We start from the raw sequence: 18,303 nt of genomic DNA on the forward strand, positions 1-18,303 counted from the left end.
CTGCCCGGAAGCCAGTATTCTGCTAGCAGCCTTCAGCTGAAGATGTAGAACTCTCAGCTCCTCCTGCACCATGCCTGCCTGGATGCTGCCATGCTCCCACCTTGATGATAATGGACTGAATCTCTGAACCCGTAAGCCAGCCCCAATTTGTTCACAGCAGTAAAACCCTAAGACACCTTTCTAGCTCTGTCCTTGGGTACTCCTTCAAGAAGTTCCCTGGCTGTCCGACAGAGAGAGCATGCCCTCAAGGCACCCTTCACGATGCCCCCTCCTTGGGCAACACTCATTAACAGGTCAGTATGTTGTGTGTCCTTTTTCCTTTCCCTGTCCTGGTCAAGTTTACAGCATACTGAGGTTATCAAATCTTGAACAATTGGTCTAGGATCTCACTTGACTGAGCCACCAAATTCTGCAAAAGCTTTTTTTTTTTTTTTTAAAGACGGTCTCGTTATGTAGACCAGGCTGGCCTCAAACTCACAGACCTGCTTCTGACTCCTGAGTCCTGGGATTAAAGGAATAACTGTACCACGACCCGCTTCTGTAATTCTCTACGAATATCTGGGGCTGTGTTAGAGCCTTTTGGACCTCCAAGGGTTCTGGCATTGCGTCAACATGTGTCCCGACAGCCTTCTGTAATCTCTGGAGAAAGGTGATATAAGACTCACGTTCTCCCTGGTAAATAACCATCAGCTGAGAGCAACTAAGATTTGGTCTTGGCTTTCCTGAAGCCCCCAGAAATACAATAAAGTGCTTTTTCTCCCAGTGACCTATGGTGTCAGTGACATTCCTGGATGGGTCTATCAAAGGGACAACCTGGGCTCCTGTGGGCACTTTGGCCTGTGAGTCTTGGTCTGGGCCATGTAGTGGTCAGAACCAAAGCTATTGCCTTCCCTGTCGCCGTCTTTTTCCACTGAGGTCACGATCCTATCTAAGACAAGTATACCATCCTTCTGGGCCACGCAGTAAAGATTGTTTGAAAATGGTCTATATCATTTCTAAACCTGTGAGTTGAGACTCCTTTGGCAAATCTCTATTCCCCAAAATAATTGTATTTCCATTTACATAACGGTAGCAATTCACATAATTATAGCTAAGAAGTAGCAATGACTATAGAGTGAGTTCCAGGACAGCAAGGGCTACACTGAGAAACCCTGTCTAGAAAAAAAAAAACCATTAAAAAAAATAAAGCAGCAATGAAAATGATCTTACAATGGCCAGGTGTGGTAGCACACACCTGTAATCCCAGCACTCTGGGAGGCAGAGGCAGGTGGATTTCTGAATTTGAGACCAGCCTGGTCTACAGAGTGAGTTCCAGGATAGCCAGGGCTACAGAGAAACCCTGACTCAAAAATAAATAAATAAATAAATAAAATAAAATAAAAATAAATAAATAAATGGAAAAAAAAAAAGAAAACGATCTTACGGTTGGGGGGTCACCACAACATGAGGAACTGTATTAAAGGGTTGACCCATTAGGAAGGTTGAGAACCGCCTTAGGCCTGTTCATATTGGTCAGGATTTGTAGCAAAACTACCTTAATTCTGGCTTTATTTTTTAATTTTGTTTGAGACAGGGTCTCACTATGTAGCTCTGTCTAGCTTGAAACCCACTACATAGAACAGGCTGGCCTTGAACTCATGGAGATCCATCTGAGTCTGCCTCCCAAGTGCTGGGACTAAAAGTATGACCCACCTCACCTGGCCCTCCCTGACTCTGTTTTGATTATCTTTAAGCTCTGCTCGTGAGGCCAGGGTTAGTCTGTGAACCTATATGGGTCCTAAATCTCCTGCCACCTGCAAGGAAAACCTCTCTAGAGACCCTGGGCGTGGCTGGGGTGCCTTAGGTTCAACTCCCCGAGGCTCTCTAGGATATGGTGGGGAGGTTTCTGGGGTAGCCAAAGTTGAACCCCGGGTAGTCAAAGAAACAGAATCTTGCTGACAGTTGTGGACCGACTCTGAGTGGGCTCAGAGATAAGAGGAGTTGAACATGAGGAGCCTTCTATGATCCTCTCCTACAGAGCTGAAAACAGTATTATGAGCCGCCTTTAATCCTAGGGCAGCTGGATCTCTGTGAACTCGAGGCCAGCCTGGTCTACATAGAGAGTTCTAGAACAGCCAGAGTGATGTAGTGGGACTCTGTCTCAAAAACAAACAAAACCCCAAAACAGAATTACAATTGAGATCTCCTGACGTGGCCATCTTGTAAGCCATCACCCAAGAAGATATCACTTCCTGATAAAATCAGGGCTTCTGAGAGTCTGAGGGTCTAAGTCTGTCCTGTGTATGGAAAGGTAGCCCAGTGGCGATTTTTGGAGGAATCGTAAAGTCAGTTTGTCCAGTCTGCAATGAGATCGAGTCAGAAAGAGGGAGAGAAGTCTTGGGTCATCGGGGTTGCCCTTCCCCCACCGTCATCCCCCTGTCCGCCTGGACAAGCAGGTGCGGCCTGTTGGCAGAGAGCGGCTGATGCCTTTTGGTCTGTCCAGGGGAGCGGTCAGGCTCAAAACTAGGATCCGGAACCTGTTCATGGCCCAGGGCCCTGCCTTGTTTCCTCCAAGATATTTGATGTCACCGCTCCTTGATGTTGCTCCAAGAGCCACTTTCCAGGCTCTAAGGGCAGCAGAAGCTCCACGGTTCCCTGAGCAGGTGACCCTGCAGATGCCCTTGCATGATTCTGGAACCCACGGTCATTCACGCGAGCCCACATGGCCGGAGACAGGAAGCAGGAAGAACTAGATGGGCTCAAGGTTCATTTAGCCCACGAGCCCTGAGAAGTATAGGAGCCAAGGTCGATCTGCCTCATTCTGGGGTCCACCCTCCCACTAACTGGGAAATTCGTATCATTTGCAGAGACCCCAGAGAAGTCATGAGAACCACACACTTTCTGATTCCAAGATGGAGGAGCCATGGCTCTTACGGAATCTCTGCTTCCCTCTGGACCTTCGAGAACCAGGCCGTATCTAGCCCACTACGAGCCACCGTGAACAGGCAGGACTGGTCCCCCTCACAAGCTTGCCTCTATTCTCCGTCACAGCCCCTTCCGGTCCCCAGATGAACAGGCTGGAAGCTTGGGGTGACAGCCGTCCTTTAGCCTTGAGTCTCGTGTTCACTCAACTGAAGCAGGTTCCTGGAGCCTTTCAGAGTTGCCTAGTAAGGTTTCAGACACTGGCCAGGGACTAGAAAGGACTGAGGTCAGGCCACCACCACCTGCCTGGCCATTGTTCAGCAGGACCAAGAGCAGGAACAAACACAGGATATCTTCCCTGGTACAACTTACCCACAACCGGGAGACTTAGCGTTCAGCTGCAAGTAACTCCCGAAACAGTCGCACCTGCCCCTTAGCAAGGGAAGCAAGAACCTAGGAGACCCAACCACACTGGGAACAAGGAACGCAGCAGTTATACTGTGGAACCTTCTAGACTAACGCCTTGTTAGACTGACCTTACAGGAGTGGGTGGGTTTGTTTTTTCTGATTTGTGGAAGAATTTAATTATAACTTGTTAGAGATGTTTTGGGGTATGAATCTTAAAAGCTCTGTAGCATTTTGGCTCAGGGTTGCAGTTCCACTCCTCAGTCTATTCTGTGGTCCTGATCCATCAGTAGCTCTAACCCTCTAGCCCAACCCTCTAACTCCAACGGCTTGAGCACAACAAATTTTTGCCATTTGCATCGACTTAGTGTTAGAGATGCGTTGAGTGTACTTCCTTTATTGGCATCAGTAGGCAGCAACTGAGGCACACTTAGGAAACACGGGGCCCGCAAACAGACTACCTATTAAGTTCTACTCAGAAAAAAAAAATCCATTAACTCACAGAATGCTGGGATCTGCACACAGCTGTGGAGATATTTGTGCTGTGTTAGGGCTGGTAATTCACAGAGTAAAATGAAATCAAAAGTGGAGGTTCCCAGGAGTACAGTGGGAGCAGAAACAAACGGAGGTGGTGAGAACAAAGAAAAGCTTCTTTCTTACCCAGGCTGGCAACAGTGGCAGAGCGATTCTGCGCAGCAGCTGCAGATTTCTAGTAATGAAGACGACAGACCCAGGGTCTCCTGCACACTTGGCTAAGCCTTCTATAGCGGAGTCCTATCTCAACCTCACCCCACAGCAGTGTTCCTACCCTGTCCTGCTGCCTCTGTCACTGTTCTGTTGCTGTGAAGACACACCACGAGCAAGGCGGCTTGGAGAAGGAAACATTTGATTGACAGCTGGCTCACAGTTTCAGAGGGTTAGTTTGTGACCATCAGGGTAGGGATCTGACTGGCTGCAGGCATGGGGCAGGAGCTGAGAGCTTTATACTCTGATACAAAGGCATGAAGGGGCGTGAAGGAGAGGGAAGGAGGGAGAGGGAGAGAGAGAGAGAGAGAGAGAGATGAGTGAGGGAGGAGGGGGGAGGAGAGGGGGAAGGGAAGGAGAGAACAAGAAAGAAAGAGAGAGAAAGAAAAAGGAGGGAGGGAGGAAGAAAGAAAGAGAAAAAGAAAGAAGAAATAAAAGAGAGGGAGGGAGGGAGAGAAGACTGAGCTCTTGAACCATCAATGTCCACTCCCAGTGACACACCTCCTGCAGCAAGGCCACACCTCTTAATCCTTCTTAAAGAGTCCTGCAACTGGGAACCAAACATTCAAAGAGAGGCCTATGGAGGGCCATCCCCCACACTTCCCCATCAGCTTGAAGACCTCCAGAGTCCAATGTGGGCCTGGGAGGAGCCTCACCACAGCAGCAATAGCCATGTGGGTTCTGGACAAACAGCCAAAGCTTTCCTACCTGGAGACAGACACCCCACCCTATCCCCAAAGCCCACCAGGACCCAGGTCCAAATGAAGTTTAAGTGTATCCCACTCTGAACTCAGAGAAGGCTTAGTAAACGAGGGTTTGCATACATGCTTAAATCCTCAAGTCTTCATTCCCCTGGGCCGATAATCCCCAGGTGCCTACACTTAGCTCAGGACCCAAAAGGCCAGGTGTGGGTAGAGGTGTGGCTTCCCACGGATCTTCTCCAGGGTCCTGAAAGGGAGGATGCGCAATGCCCTAGGGGGCGGGGTCACAGAGTCTCCCTACTCCCAGCCGGAGTGGGACCTGGATGGGTCTAGTTGGGGTAGGGGGTTGGGGGTGGAATTAAGGGCCTCTCTGGGAATGAGACTGACCCTGGAGTGCAGGACAGTCACAGTTACTTCCAAGTCCTCTTCTACTTTCAGTCAGATTTACTGGCTGTCTTAGGGTTTTAGCTGCTGTGAACAGACACCATAACCACAGCAACTCTTATAAGGACAACAGTTCATTGGAGCTGGCTTACAGGGTCAGAGGTTCAGTCCATTATCATCAAGGTGGGAACATGGCAGCATCCAGGCAGGCATGGTGCAGGAGGAGCTGAAAGTTCTGCATCTTCATCTGAAGGCTTCTAGGAGAATCCTGGCTTCTAGGCAGCTAGGAGGAGGGTCTTAAAGCCACGCCCACAGTGACACACCTACTCCAACAAGGCCACGCCTACTAATAGTGCCACTCTGCGGGGCCAGGCACATACAAACCACCACACTGGCCTCAGGAAATCCCAAGAAAATTCATAGGGAGCTGGCAGTAGTTGTCTGGGTTCTTTCTGAGCTCATTTCTTTGGACAGACCGAGATCTGAATGTCTGAAGAATCGAACATCCATAGAGATTGGAAAACCAAGCCCCAAGGGAAGTGGACATTGCCTCTGTGGGAGTGGAGGGGCAGCAGGGGTGGGGGGTTGCTAAACCAGAAGCTGGCTTCTCTGTTTCATAGCCCCTACTGGTTCTGTGCATACACTCATCCCCATGCCTCCATTCCGGCCCCCCTCACCCCCAGTCAAAGTGTTCTGGGCAAAAATGGGCAAAGAGACAAAATGACTGCGGGGGTCGGGGGGGGGGGGCTCTCCGGACAGTGGAACCTTAGCCCCTACCCGGAGCATTTACCCATCCTAGCTCTGCAGCTAGGAGTTCATCCCACTTTTGGTGGATTTCCCAACACTCTGATGTCCCGGTCACTGCTGCAGCTCATGTGACATGAGAGCCCTTTATTGGGGGTACTGGCACAGCGAACTCTGGGACAGCTCAGATGACATTAAACTTTGAACACATTGACATCTCATCATTCAGAGGGCACTGGGCAGGCAGCAAATGAGTCACCACGGAGCAGGGAGATGGACAGCCCTGGAGCAGCCCGAGCCGGACGTTCTTAGAACCGGGACCACCGGCGAGCTCCGCCTGCCAGCTCCTTGCTGCAGAAGTGAGGACTCGAGCCGTGCTCCTGACTTGCAGGTGGCTTGTGGGTCTTAACAGCTGACACAGTGTGAGCATCGTGAGTACTCTATGGAGCGTTAGAGCTGAATTTGGCCTGCTGGTTTGAAGGCACCGCTTCCATCGAGCAAGGGGGGCAGAGTGACTTATATCTCAGCCGCGGTTCCCCCGGACTGTTGGCCGCCTTCTGCTCTGGGCTGGATGGGAGCTTCCAGATCCTAAGGCAGAGAAGCCCTGGATCCATCACAGCCAAATGGGGAACATCTTCCTTCGTGGCTTATCTTTGGCAAGGAGGTGGTGTGGCAGTGTCGTGGTTGTGCCGCACTCTGGCTTAGCCAGTGTCTCTAAGCATTTTCACAAACCAAATTTAAGAGCCTGGAGCATATATCTATATCTATATCTATATCTATATCTATATCTATATCTATATCTATATCTATATCTATATATCTACATCTACATCTACATCTACATCTACATCTACATCTACATCTATGTCTATATCTATATCATCTATATATCACCTATATCTATATCATCTATATCTATATCATCTATATCTATATCTAGATTTAACTATCTATCTATCTATCTATTTCAGGCTTTATTTGGAAAACCTGGCAACTGTGCTCCAGAGCTAAGCAGCTGGGTTGCCCCCTTTGGGTGCCTGTCCTCTGTGGGCTGCCACAGTCCCCACCTTTTCCTGTGACCCTAACATTGGAGCAGTAGTTGCCTTCTTTCCTTTTAACACTGTATGTGGGCACATGCATGCACGTGTGTGTGTGTGTGTGTGTGTGTGTGCATACATGTGCAGATGTACCTGCACACACATATGCATATACACACTTGAGGGGGTCAGAAGACAACTTGGAGGAGTCGGCTCCTTCCTTCCGTGTGGGTTCCAGGAACTGCACGTAGATCAGTTAGCTCAGCAGAGAGTGGCTGTACCACCTCTCGCTACCCTTCAGCTGCCTTTCTCATTAACGACTGCAGTTTCCTTCCCTGGGATCCAGTTTCCCACCTCTCTCTATACTCCAGGGAGACATCTCACTTTGCAGCTCCTAGATTGGCCAAGTGTTGGTTCCCAATCTTCCTGGCCCCTTAGTCACTGGGATGCCAACGATGGGGCTCTGCACTCCGAGCTCATTGTATCAGCATGGCCTGTGGAGCTCAGATCACCATCTTGTCTCTATGCTGTTGGTGTGTTGAAGAATGAGGTGTGAGACTAGCTATAACATAAGGGCTTTGCAAACAGCTGCTTCTCGAAGGGGTTAAACCTGGGCCCTGCAGACAGGCTCAAGACTTCAGGGTCCAGCAGGCTCCCCATCCTGGGGACTCCCGACCTGCCCATTGGTAGCCTCAGAGTGGGTCAGGTCTCCTGTCATGAACAAAGTCTCCTTGGTGTGGCACCGGTTGACTCTCCTGGAGATGGACGGGGTGTGAGTCAGCTCCAGCCTGTCTTCCTCCGTTGGTGTCACCCAGGGGCAGCACCGGAAAGCAAGGCGGAATCCTGAGCGAAACCTGATGAGTATAGAGAGTCACTTTAAGCGAGGGAGCGAGGGGTACAGGAGCCGTCAGCCATGTGGCTGCCCCATGCTCCGGGAGACTTGCAGCTCCCTTGCAAAGGAGCCTCACTTTGAGGCTGGGGAGACATGTGCACTTGCATGGATTTAGTTTTTTGGAGCAGTCAGAAACTTCATGCCAGTAACAGCAGCACTTCCTAAGCATGGATGGGCAAGACAGAGGGCATCGAGGTCTAAGAAAGGAAAGAAGAAAGGAATGGAGGGAGAGAGAAGGAGGGAGGGAAGGAGCAGGGGTGGGGAGTGGGAGAGAAACCAAAGTGTATTACAAAGGCTCCATGGGACTTAACTGATTTCTAACAAAAAGAGGAATCTTAGAAAGAACTGGGCCATGTGTGTGGAGTGGGGAAACTCCCCCAGGAACTGCTTCAAAGGAAAGCTGGGACACTGGGCTACCAAGTATGGGTGTGTCTGCTCAAAATAAACGGCTCTCACTCAGGCGGGGCATAGGCGGGGCATAGGCGGGGCATAGGCCTGGAATCGCAGCTGCTCAGGGGATAGGGAAGGAGGGGGGCGCAATGGACGCAAGGGGCTCGCCTGGGCAGCTCAGGGGACCACATTTCAAAACAAGTAAGCTGAGCCCTGCGAGACTGCTCATTAGCAGAGCGTTTGCCTAGCACGCCGGAGGCCCTGGGTTCAATCCCCAGTCCTGGGAGGACCTATCAATCAATCAATCAATCAATCCCACCCCCCCACCACCACCATAGTGCCACGGACTCCTTTGTATCTGAGGTTGTGAAGATGATTGTGAACTTTTGATCTGGGATTGCAGGTACACATCACTATGCCCAGATTGTAGAGATCAAACCTTGAGCTTTGTGCCTGCCGGGCAAGCACCCATCAACTACATCAGACCTGCTTTGACCTGATTCTTTTTTTTTTTTTTCCTCGAGGCAGGATTTCTTAGTGTAGCCCTGGCTGTCCTGGAACTCATTCTGTCAACCAGGCTGGCCTCGAACTCAGAAATCTGCCTGCCTCTGCCTCCCAAGTGCTGAGTTGTTATTTTTTAAATGTGTGTGGGTGTTTTCCCTGCATGTCATATATTACCCAAGGTGGCCAGAAGATGGCACTAGATCCCTTGGGACTGGAGTCACAGGTGGTTTTGAGCTGCTATGGGGGTGCTGGGATTTGAACCAGGCCACTCAGGAAGAGCAGCCGGTGCTCTTAAGCACTGAGCCACTTGTCCAGCGGATTCTTCTGAAAGGCAATTCAGAGCATGTGTCTCCCAGGTCCTGCTGGCTCAGTGCCTTGTAGAGTTCTCCCTGTTGGAGCACCAGCCCAAGACCTCAGGACCTTGACCTCAGGACTGTTGGTTCCCTCTGTAGAGAACTCTTGCCCAGGCTGCAGGGCAGAGTCAGTCGCTCCAGCTTTTGCTCAAATGTAAACTGCACACAAACACACACACACAGCCCAGTGCTTAAGACCATCAGCACTTCCTGCCCACCTTCACACATTATGTGTGTCTGCTACACTATGTCTGACTCCTACTCAGGCTGTCAGTGCTTTCTTAGGAGGAAGCACTTTTAAATGGCAGCTCTTTGAGCCGCTGAGATGGCTCCGTGGGAAAAGGTATTTGCACAAGCCTGGCAAACCAAGTTCTATCTCAGAGACCTACATGGTAGAAAGAGAGAGGCAGCTGCTACAAACTGGCCTCTGATGCCCACCCATGTGCTGAGGCACATACCCGCGCGCGCGCGCGCGCAGCGCGCGCACACACACACACACACACACACACCATTAAAGAGACGAAAAAGCCATCTCAGAGGTAGTCCTACCATCCCTGGCTCTTTCTCCCTCCCATTCTGCTCCTCTGTCTCTCCCTACTCTCTCCTTCCCTCCGTCTCTCTGATTCTACCCTCTGCCTTCTCCCTTGCCCCGCCCCGATGCAGACCCCGGAAGAGACGAGGACAGACACAGGCACTGTGGCTCAGCAAAGGACAAGGCTTTGAGAAGGAGATGGGACTCAGGCCAGAGGGAGAGTGATGGGCTACTGGCTAATCTGCAGGCCAGCATTCCTATGTGGTGTCAAGGGCAGCTCCAGGCTCTGGCAGGAGCTAGAGTGGAGGTCCCTCCCCCTGTGGGCGGAGCGGAGGGCGGGGCGGAGGGCGGAGCCAGGGCGGGACTCACCTGTGGTTAAGGCAGCAATAAATGATGGGGTTGTACATGGTGGAGCTCATGGCCAGCCAGAAGAGCGCCAGGTAGACCTGCTGGATAAACTTGCGGTAGTAGATGTCCTCCTGGAAGGTTCCCAGGATGAAGTAGAGGTGGTAGGGCAGCCAGCAGATGGCAAAGGTCAACACCACCAGTACCATGGCCTTCACGAACTGGTCAGGGAGAGACGCGGCTCAGTCCTGGGCATCTGAGTCCCAAGCCTTAACCCTCTTAGAACCAGTGTGGGGTTCACCCCAACCTTGGCAGCTTTCTGTCAGACCCCACCCAGCTCTGCAGCCTCCATCCCCTGGAGCATGTACTCGGCACATGCTCCAGAGCTCACCACCTCATGGCTTGGCCAAGGGAAGACTTGTCCTTCCATTGAAATCCTCCAGTGTAGCGGCCTAGATCTGTGGTCCCCTCTCCCATAAGGTGTCCGGGATTCTTTGTCTCGGAACACCTCTGTCTTCTCTGCTCCCTTAGGTCCAGGCTCTGGGACCCAAGCCACCCTTCCCTGAGATCTTTGTCTGCTTTAACCCTTCTATCTGTGTAGGCGGTGAAGTTCCAACCTGATATCCCATCCTCTACCTAGAGGCCAGGTTACCGAGTCCCCCCCCCCCCCCCCCCCCCCCCCCCCCCGGCACCTCGCATGCCTGGCATCTGCAGGCGCCTTCCTGCCTGGCTCAGCACCCCTGAGGACCGGAAGGCAAGCTAGAGATGACAACTGGAGAGCAACTTCCCAGGAGGAGGAACACCTGGGTGACAACGTCCCTCCCTGCTATGGTGAGAATTCTTAGAACGTGGAGAGATTGCTCTAGCCTGGGTCTCCAAATTGCTAAGACTCGTGCGCGGTTCCTATATAGATTCTCTGAGAAGCCCAGTGACCTGGGTTGTGTGCTCTCTAGCACCCCCTAGCGGGTGGGTTTGGGGCCTGATGGCTCCCTGGAGTAGGTTCCCGCACCCCCATGCTGCTCCACCCTCCACCCCCACTCCCCCACCCTCACCCCACCCCACCCCCGCTTCTCACCTTCTTCTTGGCCTGCAGATGGCGCAGGTTGGCTCCGTGAGCCTGGTGCCTGGGTACCGCGCGCTTCCACAGCGTGAGGCCAATGACACTGTAAGCCGCGAACATCACCACTAGAGGCAGGAAGTAGACGAGGACAAACACCACCAAATGATACCTGGAGAGAAAGCCCGGGGACCTGGGTGGGCAATGGGTAGCCAGGTCCACCAATGCTCACCTGCGATTAAGGTTCCTGAACCCCACAAACCCACTTTGCAGCCCTACCCTGGAGTTCGGTTTAAAGACAAGTCAAGGCGACATTTGCTAACATGTACACTAACGCTGGGCTTTCCTCGCAAAAATGAACCAGCATCAACCGTTCTTCTGTGTTATGGAAAAGGCTCAAAGGGGGGCGGGGGAGCTAACCAAATGTTATGTTTGATTATCATATAAAATATAACACCAGCACCAGTGAGACAGTGGGAATCGGGGCTTGCTGACCTGAGCTGGGTCCTTGGAAGTCACATGTAGATCATATGATATGTGGCCATATCATGTACACAGCTATACAGCTCTCTCGCTCTCTCTCTCTCTCTCTCTCTCTCTCTCAAGAGAAACATTTACAGTGTGTATAGATAATAAAAATTGGGTGTTCTGGGCATGGTGGCACATGCCTGTGACCCGAACAGTCCAAGTATGAAAGCAGAAAAATGGGGTGTTCACGGTTAATCCCCTATTCACAGTGAACTAGAGGCCAGCCTGGGATAGAGAAGACCCTATTTCAGATAAATACCATTAAGCCGGGCATGGTGGCGTACGCCTTTAATCCCAGCACTTGGGAGACAGAGGCGAACTCAGATTTCTGAGTTCAAGGCCAGCCTGGTCTACAGAGTGAGTTCACCAGGACAGCCAGGGCTATACAGAGAAACCCTGTCTCAAAAAACAAACAAACAAACACAGATAAATACCATTAAGCACAAAGGTTAACACTCTCAACACTGTTCACAAGGTATATTTTTCTCCCAGAATCATCTCTGTGCATTGGTATATTGTGTGTGCAGGAATGGATATGGGTGCACGTGAATATATACTTATATTAAGTAGGTAGCTCATACGTGATATTATTTGTATAGAATTGCAGGAATCACACTACAGAAAAGGCCTTAGCCAGAGATGGGCAGTGGAGAATCCACACCGATAGCCCCCATGTCCTCTGCCTCCTTCCTCCCAACACTGGCTGTGTCACCAAATACCTTTGAGCAGGGCCCACACTCCATCACGCCTGCCAAGTCCCCAGGGAGGATCCACGGGTGGCAGTGGCACTCATTGTTTCCTTTGAGGAAGACACTATGCAGGAGGCACGTCACTGGCTCCATTTCTGAGGGTGCCATGGCCTCCTGGATAGGCCCCAAGCTTCCTTCTTCCTTCCTTCCTTCTCAGGCAGGCCTACTGAGGGGGTCCTTGGAATGTCAAGCAATGGGCCTGAGGATCCCCTTTCACCATGCGACTTCTTAAAAAAAAAGCATGTGTATGCATGTGTGACATGTATGTGTGTATGTGCATCTGCATATGAATAGGTGTGTGTGTGTGTATGTGTGTGTGTGTGTGTGTGTGTAAGCCAGAGGTTGAGATGGAATGTCTTCCTTGATGATTTCTCTCATGTTTTGAGGCAGGGTCTCTTGTTTGAACCCCCGGGCTGTCTGTCTGTCTGACCTTGCACTAGATCACACACTCCCCTTCCCGAGTACTGAGACTACAGGGTGAGGGGCCATGGCCGCCTGGCATTGACCTCCACACAGACTACACACACATTCTCTAAGACGTACACACATCCATCACTAGCCCCCACACAGACACCACATGTGTGCAGCGCATGTGTGCAGAGCTACGCACTCCGTCTGTAGATGCACACGGCTGATGCCCCACCTCACCGAGGTGGCAGACAGGTCAATTCCCCTGCCTCACCACTGTGTCTCAGCGCTCACTGACTGTGCTGTCTGGAGCACATCTTATAATATCCTTTCTCTACCGCCAAGACGGAAGACTACAATACATACGGTGGTCACAAGTGACTTGTGACTTGTGAGAAGGAGGCAGGGAGATCAGTTTCAGGCCAGTCTAGGATTGAGATTGTCCGGAAAATCAAAACAAGAGGTTGGGGATGTAGCTTAGTTTATAGGGTGTTTGCCTTTGGTTCCACCCCAGGTGCCACATAAAGCAGGTGTGGTGGTGACAAGGACAGTACTGTCTAAAATTAAATAAATAAAAATATCGATTTAGTATAAATATTAAATTAATATAAATATAATATTTATTATAATGTTATACTATAAATTATAATTGATATTTATATTAATTCAATATAGATATTATACTATTATTATAACAATTATGCTATCATTTATAAATATTATAATTGATATTTATATTGATTCAATATAGATATTATAATATTTATTATAACAATTATGCTATAAATTATAAATTTTATAATTGATATGTATATTAATTCAATATAAATATTATAATACTCATTATAAAATTATACTATAAATTATAAATAGTATCATTGATATTTATGTTAATTTACTATAAACATTAAAATTAAATACAATTATTTAATAAAAATGAAATAAATAAAATATAATGCTCCATAACAGTCAAAGAATTAAAAGCGTCTGCACCTATGAAGTGCTTACAGCAGGCCTGTTACCTGGTCAGCACTGCTTTCAGTGTGGACGGTGCCCAGCTTATGTTCTGATTCAGTGACTGACTTTCTGATGGTGGAAATGTAGCAAGGCCTTCGGCAGAAGCTCCGCCTTAAATTCTTCCCTTTCTTTTGCTCTCCAGAAGCTGGGCAGGGGCTGCGAGCTGTCATTCCTGGTTCGTCACCAGGTCAGTTACGAGAGCATCGCCCACACCCCACACGGGCATTGCCCACTTACAGTGAGTTTGTTGGGATGCAGCCTCATTGTTCGTTTTTGCCTCGAGTAGCCCGGGCTTGACCAGAGCGTGCTATGCAGCTGAGGAAGGCTTTGAATGTAGGTCCTCTTCCCTCTAGTTCCCAAATGCCGGAATTGCAGGTGTGAGACACACCCAGATTGTGTGGCGCTGGGAATCGAACTAAGCGTGTCCTGGATGCTAGATAAACAGTCTATCACTGAGCCTCTCCCTATTAGTTAAGGAGCCTCCGTATAAACCTGCACTCACCTATATAACTGCACAGTAGTGCACACACCCTAGGCACGCACTACACACACAGACACGAACCTCCATACATAAAATACATGCACCCCGGGGTGGGCCTTACAGTAGGAGCATCTTGCCTCCGTTGTCATTGGGCCAGGCCACCACACACTTGGTGGCCCCCTGGTCCACAGTGATGGTGGAGTAGAAGCATTGCGGGGAGGCGAGAGCCAGGGCCACCAGCCAGATGCCAGCGATGACCGCCTTGGTGCTGGGGGCTGAGAGCCGTGGCTGGAAAGGGTGGACAATGGCCATGTACCTGCAAGAAGAGAACAGCGTCCTTCCGGCACATGCCCCTCCTCATCCTCCTGCCCAGGCTCAGGCCTCCAGCTCCTGCCCACCCAGCTGTCCTATATGTGGATGCCAGGGTCCTAGCCAGTCCGTCGAGGGTCAGCTTGCATGGGCCTCTGGGGCTTCCCTTCCCTCCCTTCCTGGGGCTCCTTCTCCTCTCTGTACTCAATGAAGTCACAGGCCACCTTCTTGACGAAGTTGTCTAGAACAGGCTCAGATGCTGTCTCTCTGGGGTTGGGGACTTGAGTTGTACTTGTTGAGCCCTGAGCCTGGCGAAATGCAATGGCCTCCTGAATGCTGGGATGAAAGGCAGAAACCACTATCAGCCGGCTAGAGTAAGCTTTTAATATGAGGGCCAGCTGTGGCAGCTCATGCCCCATTAGTAGAGGGTCAGGTCCTGGGAGTTTAGAATCCGGCTGATCTGGAGTGAGTCCTGTCCCTATGACTTCCTGACAAGACAATCTTAAACAAATAGCCTTAGTTCTCTGGACCTCCACTTCCATCTCTATGAAAACAGGTCATTCTTGGGTGGTCGTATGGAGGAAGGGCACGTGTGCCCAGCAATGAGAATATTCCTGTGTACTCACTGTTTTCAATTCATCAGGGAGGGCTTTGGTCATGGGTCATGGGTCAAGGGTCAAGGGTCAAGGGTGACAGGCCCTTCCTCTCTGGAATGAGCCTGAACTTTGAGACAAGGCTGGGACCATAGACTGTGTCACTGAATTGTATGTGTCCCGTTTGCTGAAGCAGAGGGTCCCCACAGAAGCATACAACATTACCATCTTACCTGCTGCTTGGAATATTTGTCCTCTAGAATTCTCCTGACTGACCCGGACCCTGACGTGGGTCCCAGCCTCCCAGTGAGACCCATCCTGATGCCCATATCAGCAGCCTGTAACCCAGAGGTCCTCAGCCTGTTGGTCACGACCGCCCATTGGCAGACCTCGCTCTAAAAATATTTACATTACGATTTACAACAGTAGCAAAATTACAGTTGTGAAGCAGCAATGAGAATAATTTTATGGTTGGGGGCAGCGATCATGACCACAACAGGAACAACTGCATTAAAAAGCCACAGCATTAGGAAGGTTGGGAACCACTGCATGCCCCCTGTCCCTCCTGGAACGCACATCTCGGCACCCGGAGATCCTTCCTCTTTAGCTAATATTTGTTCACAACATTCATAATCTCAAAATTCAATGTATGATTTCTTTATTTGATGGGTGGCCGTGGTGGTGGGGCACACCTTGACAGGGGCAGGTGGATTTCTGAGTTCGAGGCCAGCCTGGTCTACAAATGGAATTCCAGGATAGCCAGAGCTAAACAGAGAAACTTTTGTTGCAAAAAACAAAACAAAAACAAAAAGCCCAAACCAACAACAACAACAACAACAAACTTTTCACCATCTAAAACCCAGAGCAGTAGTTACCCGGCAGACACTAAGTATACATTTGTTGAGTGAAGAAATGGAGAAAAGGGGCCAAGGACATGGCTGAGAAGGTTAAGGCGCTTGCCACCAAGCCTGGGGACCTGAGTTCAAAGCTCCAGAACCAACAAAGGAGTAAATCCCCAAAAAGGACCAGAAAGATCTGAGTCCTACACGGTGTCCTCTGACCTTCTCAGGTATACTACTGACAATGTCAGCCCCAGCATGTACACACACACACACCAAACAAATAAATGTAATCACAATGTTAAAAAGAGGAAGACGGGTAAGCCTCAGCTGCCGTCAGCGTGATCAGAGCCCCTGCTCTAAAATACCAGTCCTTAGCCTCCTGCCTGACTTCTGGGCTCCCAGGATCTCACGGAGCCTTCAGAGACACAGCCTCGCTCCGAAGTGCAGGCTCTGTATGTCCGTGTGCTCAAGCTGCCTGCACCCCCACTGGTGGACATTCCCCAGCCCCTGGACCTGTGCCCAACACAGAGGAAGCATCCTACAATTTGCTGCATAACTGAACAGAAATGCTTCAGGGAGGAGGAAAGGGTGTTCAGCGGGCACCAGCCCAATTTTTGAAAGACTTCCCTGAGCCCACCACCCGGAGGGCTGTGTTCCGGGCCCCTGGCTCTGCCCTAACTCCATGGCTGACTGACCTTAAATCCTATTTATCCTGATCTCCTCTAACTTGTGAGTCAAGTTAGAAGCTGGGCCCAGGTGAATGGTGTTCAGACTTTTTGGTATGTGACCACCGGCTATGTCGCTTACGATGATCTAGGTCACTCTGACCCTCCTCCCACTACCTCTGAGCATGGGGATTACAGGACTACACCACCCTCTTATACCAATGATTGCAGTTCTGGGGGATCCAACCCAGCTGGGCAAGCACTCTGCTGACTGAGTTACATTTGCAACTCCAAACTCTTCATTTAGAATGAATAGAAAACATCTCAAAGAAAATCGCCAAAGAACTCCATTAAAAAAAAAAATCTATACTTCAATGATGAGAGGCTATGGGTGAAGTTTCTAGGGAAGTTACAGGAGGCAGGGCTTCTGGAAAACGGGGAGACTCACATCTATCTATCTGAACTCTATGTGCCAGGGGTGTCTCATGGCTCTGCACCCCTGTACTTCCTGTGTCTTTGCCCCGCCCCATCCTAGCACCTCTCCATCAGATTCCTGTTCCCCCCACCCTGCTCCTTTACCCCAGCCCTGCCTGTCTGGGAAGTTCTCCCAAAAGAAGGTGGTCTTCCTCCACCCCATCTTCAGCCCACTCCTTAAAGATCACTGTTGGCGGCCAAAATTAGCATTGTTATAACCTAGACGCAACACTCTATTTTTGTGTATAAAAGCAACCCGTGCGATTTTCTCTAGGATGAGAAATAAGGATAAGGATAAAGAGACAGACCCGCCCTGGGAACATCTTCCTTTCCAGCCTCGAGCAAGCTCTCAGGGCAAAGCTGGTCTGTATCTAATCTGCCGCTCCCTGCTTTGGCTCCACATCCCGTTGTCTTCTTGCTAGGAACCAAAAAGTGCTACGCAGTTCCCTGGAGTGTCCATCCCCCCCCCATCGAGAGACACCCGCCCCCCCCACCCCACCCCCAGCGCCCACTCTTGCCTGTCGGCTGCGATGGCGGCCATGGAGTAGATGCTGACGAACATGGCTGTGACGGGAAAGAGGTTCTGGAAGTAGCAGAAGGCGCGGCCGAAGTACCAGATGTTGTGACTGGCATAGATGAAGTTGAAGGTCGCATTGAAGGCCGCCATGCAGAGGTCCGCCAAGGCCAGGTTGATGATGAAATAGTTGGTAACGGTGCGCATCCTCTCATGGGCCAGAATGATCCAGATGACGGTGGCGTTGCCTGTCACAGCCACCAGCACCAGGGCCAGGTAGGCTGTGGCCCATAGCGCCAGCTGCCAGGCAGGCATAGAGAAGGCTGTAATGCCCGTCGCGTTGCTCTCAAGGCCAGACAAGATGTTGGTGTCAGCGACACTGGCACGGGCCCCCATGGCTGACTCTGGGTCTGGAACACAGGGTCTGGCCCCACCGTTCCGTCTCTGATTGCCACAGAAGAGCAATCCTCTTTGGTGTGTAGATTTACAGGGTGGCCAAGGACGATTCAGAAGCAGGCACGTGTAGCCAGAGGACCACGCCTACAGCTCAAGCAGAAATGAGTCAGGCTGAGCAGAAAGTGAGGACCCAGGCAGACTGTTCACAAGCATCTCTCGGAGACTGGAGAACTCAAACTCTAGTCTCAGAGCAGGAGGCGTCCTGATACAGCACGTTGGTTCTGATCTTTCACACCAGAGTCAAAAAGACTGAGAGTCGGAGAAAAGACACGTCCAGC

The 18,303-nt window shown here is 50.6% G+C and overlaps 1 protein-coding gene across 1 annotated transcript; it reads right to left on the reverse strand.

The window, feature by feature from the left end:
- Window positions 1-7,553: 7,553 nt before the first annotated feature.
- Tacr2 (tachykinin receptor 2) lies at window positions 7,554-17,965 on the reverse strand. Its single transcript, XM_052164208.1, has 5 exons — window positions 17,574-17,965; window positions 14,294-14,488; window positions 11,008-11,161; window positions 9,957-10,153; window positions 7,554-7,770 (listed from the first exon to the last, which is right to left on the reverse strand). The coding sequence occupies exons 1-5, from the start codon at window positions 17,963-17,965 to the stop codon at window positions 7,554-7,556; spliced, it is 1,155 nt and encodes a 384-aa protein (XP_052020168.1).
- Window positions 17,966-18,303: the final 338 nt, after the last annotated feature.

Source organism: Apodemus sylvaticus, chromosome 19 (genome assembly GCF_947179515.1).
Source record: "Apodemus sylvaticus chromosome 19, mApoSyl1.1, whole genome shotgun sequence".
Taxonomy (NCBI): domain Eukaryota; kingdom Metazoa; phylum Chordata; class Mammalia; order Rodentia; family Muridae; genus Apodemus; species Apodemus sylvaticus.

Excerpts from the sequence above, each read along its gene's own strand:
- Tacr2 (XM_052164208.1), bottom strand. The coding sequence starts at position 17,965 with ATGGGGGCCCGTGCCAGTGTCGCTGACACCAACATCTTGTCTGGCCTT. Across the intron at positions 14,489-17,573 it reads GCCGCCATCGCAGCCGACAG|GTACATGGCCATTGTCCACC; the intron begins GCAAGAGTGGGC and ends CTCTTCTTGCAG. Across the intron at positions 11,162-14,293 it reads GGAGGCAAGATGCTCCTACT|GTATCATTTGGTGGTGTTTG; the intron begins GTAAGGCCCACC and ends CTTTCTCTCCAG.